The sequence below is a fragment of the Juglans regia genome, chromosome 11, assembly GCF_001411555.2.
Source record: "Juglans regia cultivar Chandler chromosome 11, Walnut 2.0, whole genome shotgun sequence".
In the NCBI taxonomy this organism is placed as follows: Eukaryota; Viridiplantae; Streptophyta; class Magnoliopsida; order Fagales; family Juglandaceae; genus Juglans; species Juglans regia.
Window position 1 is genome coordinate 33,785,639 of NC_049911.1, and position 4,542 is coordinate 33,790,180.

At 31.7% G+C, this 4,542-nt stretch overlaps 1 protein-coding gene across 1 annotated transcript; it reads left to right on the forward strand.

Moving 5' to 3' along the window:
• Positions 1–1,962: 1,962 nt before the first annotated feature.
• LOC109009442 (homeobox-leucine zipper protein HAT22-like) lies at positions 1,963–3,034 on the forward strand. The gene is made up of 3 exons (XM_018989896.2): positions 1,963–2,359; positions 2,619–2,698; positions 2,800–3,034. Exons 1-3 carry the CDS (start codon positions 1,985–1,987, stop codon positions 3,005–3,007), a joined length of 663 nt encoding a protein of 220 aa, XP_018845441.1. The 5' UTR covers positions 1,963–1,984; the 3' UTR covers positions 3,008–3,034.
• The last annotated feature ends 1,508 nt before the right edge of the window (positions 3,035–4,542 follow it).

The following is a 4,542-nucleotide window of genomic DNA, read 5'->3' on the forward strand; positions in this document are numbered from 1 at the left end:
GTATGGATGATGAATAACAAAACTATTAATAATTATGACGTAAATTGTCAACATTAAGGTTGTATTTAGGTAGTGAATTTATCTCAGATATTCTGTTAATAATTTTGAGAAAGTAATGATAGAATATTGAATAATAATAAATAGTAAATAATAAATAGTAATAAAATAATAAATAAAATATTAGAGCATGCACTAGAACTCGTATTCAAGTCAACCCCTCGGTGGTATGCATACGGTTCTAGCCGGCCTAAACGATCCATGATATCCATAACTTGAATTAGCACTTAATTTTTAATAAATGATAACGACAGAATTACGACTTTTTTACAATTATATATCTTACACTCATTTCACCATTTATGAATGCAATTGCATTAATTTATTAAAAGGGGAAATAATATTTGCACACATAGAATGTCTAAACATTATATATGTTTTTTTTTGAAAAAAATAATAAATATAAGATTTACATAAAAATAATAATTTTTAATAATAAATCTTATTTTTTTTCAAAAAAAATATTACTTATACAATTTATAATTGTATTTAACATTACTATTGTTTTTGTTTCTATCTAATTTATTGTTCAATAAATTCCCTTTCAAACGTCGTAACTCCAAAACTCAATAATTAAAGAAAAACATGCAGTTTCGAAAAATAATCATTCATCATCATATAAATTCTGCTGTTTCTTCTAGTTACCTAGCTGAATATAATGCATGTTCTTCAAATTTTCCAAGTTATGTATTACGGAAAGTTATTGATTTGGTCAAAGTGCATGAATCGTGGGACTTAGAAGAACAACGCGTGCTTAAACGTACGGATTCAAAAGGAGTAGCCTTCACGTACAATCATTGGGAATTTTCACTTTCCCAACCCAATGCATCAAATCATGCGACATCGTGCGTATCAACAGAATATTTCCACTTTTGAGTTGATACATACAATATATTTTCACAATATATTTCATAATAATATTATAAAATAAATATATTTTTATAAAATAATATTATTTTTATAAAATTACCTATCATTTAATACATTATTGAGAAATATATTGTAAAAAATATTGTGTATATATATCATTTTCCTTTCACTTTTGCCATAAAAAATAAACAACTATGCATTTATAATAATATTAGGATCTCAAGGCATGTTTGTTTTCGCATATAAAATGAAATGAGTCGAGATAAAAATTAAAATTAAGTCAAATAAAATATTATTATAATATTATTTTTATTTTAAAATTTTAAAATATTAAATTATTTATTTTATTTTATATGATAATTTAAAAAAATTATAATAATTAAATGAAATAAAATAAGATAATATGTGAATGGTTGTAAAAACAAATAAGTCCTAAACTCCCTGCAATTATTTTTAAAAGTTATAATTGCAAATGACGTGGAAACATTGTAGACGTAATAGAATTTAATTTATAAAATTAATTAATTTTTTTTATAAATAAAATCCCATAATGTCAACAATTAACATGAAAAATGTACACGTCACACGTGGAAAGACTTTTTTTTTTTGTCTTTACTATCTATCATATATAGTTTGGAAATATATGGTGTGGACTCGTGGGGACAGTGGACTTCAAAAATGCATCAAATTTGAAAAGTCCTGTAGAATTCGAAAAGTCAAACATCTTATGGCATCAAGCTAGGAAGTTTGGGTTTCCTGAAAGGAGTCATGACATGAATTCTAACGCATGCCTTTACTCTCTGGTATTAAAGTCTCGAGATGTCATTACTACTGATTGCTAAAATATTACATAAGTCTAATATCTACTAATAACTGATTGAAAATATTGAATTTCCCAAGTTAATATCGATCTGTAGCAAATCCTCTTCTTATTGCCTTCAGCTCTCCCATTTGGCAATTTCATTCATCTCTTCCTTCCTTTCTTTCTTTGTTTTTAAAAAAAAAAAAAAAAAAGAATTCTCTCTGTCTCTGATCTCTCTTTCTTTCGATCTGTACCATGGAAGATGATGGAGCATGCAACACAAGGCTCCAACTTCGACTTGGCTTGGGCGAACATGCTCCGAGGAACGAGAGACACGATGATGATCACAAGGCCGAAAAGTCTCTGGTTTGCTTGGGCTTAACGTTTGCTCTTCGCCCAGAAGAGGAAGGCGCCATCGACGTGGATCATAAGGCAGCTGACAGATCATCGACGCTAAAAAACATCGACAGGGACGATGAAGAAGAATATCCGAATAAGGAAAATGATTCCAATTACAACCACAACAAGATGATCAAGCTGGAAGCTGGTGGGAGAAGGAAACTGAGGCTCACTAAAGAGCAATCCATCTTGCTTGAAGACAGCTTCAAACTTCATAGCACCCTTAATCCGGTAACATTTCCCATGCAGATACTTCATTTTTTTAATATTTTGTTTGTCATATATATATATTGTTAGTAATTTATTGGATTTGTTTAATTTTCAATATTGATCAGTTTGATCATTTGGATGCCGCCCAGATCGTATTATATATATATATATATCATTAATTTATTGGATTTGTTTAATTTCGATTCATCTAGATTTATGCGTTCAAGAGAGACTAAAGTAGTACGGATGGATATTGAATGAAAAAACATGCATGATGCAGGCACAGAAACAGATACTTGCTGAACAATCGAATCTGAAGCCCAGACAGGTGGAAGTTTGGTTCCAAAATAAAAGAGCAAGGTATATTAATGTCCGATAATGAATTTTTACATCGATCTCGTTTTTTCATTTATTTTTTCGTAAATAATAAAAAGGAAATAATTAATCCATTCATGCTGCAGAACCAAGTTAAAGCAGACAGAAGTAGACCATGAATTCTTGAAGAAATGGTGTGGAAGTCTAGGTGATGAGAATAGAAGATTGAAGAAAGAATTGGAGGAGCTACGATCGCTAAAATTAGTTGGATCAGGAGTACCATCTCCTTCATACATTCAACTCCAAAAGGCTGCAACTCTTAGGATCTGCCCCTCGTGTGAAAAAAAATCCTAGAACCTAATGAAAGGGAAGAACGCGGCGGTCTCCGGAAGAATAATTAAGAAATTGTAGATCGATCGATCGAGCGGCTTTGGTGCTGCTTGCAAACTGCTCGAGAGATATTTTATTTGCTTCATATATATATATATATATATAGCCACAGATGCAATTTTAACAAGTACTTAATTAACAACAAAAAGCACTTATCATGATCTTAATGCATTCAACATGAATTAGTAGTACTACTGAGCTTTAACCCAAATAAGTATTGGATGGCGCCTATTTATGATGAAGAACCTTTTAACAGATGTATGGTTAGCCACATGACCATATATGCATGCATATATTTCCTTTCCCCAAATTTATTATTTGACAAGAAAGTCCATACATTTTTCTTTCCAAAGTACTCTCTCTCTCTCTCTCTCTCTCTCTCTCGCCAATATATATTGGACAAACCTGATCATGATGACATGAGTTTCATGGAGACTGGAGTTGAAATAAAAGCAGCAGCCGGTATTTTTGGTGTTTTAGGTATATTTTGTCATTTTTCCAATCAAATTAGAAAAAAACTGTTTAGTTGTAACTATTTATCTCTTGTAAAAATGACTATTTTCTATTAAAATGATTCTATTTTAATTATAAATAGTCACTCTCGTCATATATAATCTGTCACAAATGGTCATTTTTTTAATATAAATGTTTTATGTAATTAAAAATCTCTTAATTCCAACCATTAGCGCTACATCTTTGGGTTCTTTTGGGAGGTGAAACTCATTCTCCATTTTTTTAAAAAAAAAATTCTGCAATGGACTTATCTGAGGCTAAAGAAAAGGAGGGATTTGACGAGAGGATTTTGTTTTGTTTTGTTTCTTTGCCTTCTTTTTGTGTGCTTGGTTATTTTATATATATATATATATATATATATATATATATATATATTCGATTCCATTTTTTCAGGAAAAAGTCTATTTGCAGCCGGCTAGGAAAACTGAAGGGACACCGCGTCCCACGTGGCCAGTTGCAAATAGACTTTTTCTTCCTCAAAACCAACTTAATAAGCTTTTCCCTCCCTCTTCGTATTCTTCTGATTTTCCCTATGTGGTTTGTTCTTTTCATTTTCCTTGTTTTAAATTTATTAGCTTGTCAATGAGCAGATGTTTCTCCGTCGGTGCACTTCTCCTACTGGTAGAGATTTGCTTCATGCTCTTTTGGTATCATTTTTTACATATTGTTTCGTTAACGAGGCCCTAATTTTTTTTCCTCACCAGCTTGTAAGCAGTAGAGGATATGGCCTTCTTGGCATCTGGTTTGAACTAGTGGGGCTAGAACAAAATCACCCATTTTTTCCTCTCTCTTCGGCGTGTTCTTTCTCCAAATGATGTTCTTTCTTCAGCATGTTCTTTCTTGGTGGCGTTTCATGCTTCCCCTGAAATCCCCTTTCTCCCATCTTTCTGCTTTCTCAAAATCGCCTTTCCCCCATCTTGATTTGGGCATGCCTCCATTTGTCGGATCCAGCCAGTCCATCGTCCGAGAAGCTCCTCCCCAACAAC

Excerpts from the sequence above, each read along its gene's own strand:
- LOC109009442 (XM_018989896.2), top strand. The coding sequence starts at position 1,985 with ATGGAAGATGATGGAGCATGCAACACAAGGCTCCAACTTCGACTTGGC. Across the intron at positions 2,360-2,618 it reads TTCATAGCACCCTTAATCCG|GCACAGAAACAGATACTTGC; the intron begins GTAACATTTCCC and ends TGCATGATGCAG. Across the intron at positions 2,699-2,799 it reads TTCCAAAATAAAAGAGCAAG|AACCAAGTTAAAGCAGACAG; the intron begins GTATATTAATGT and ends TTCATGCTGCAG.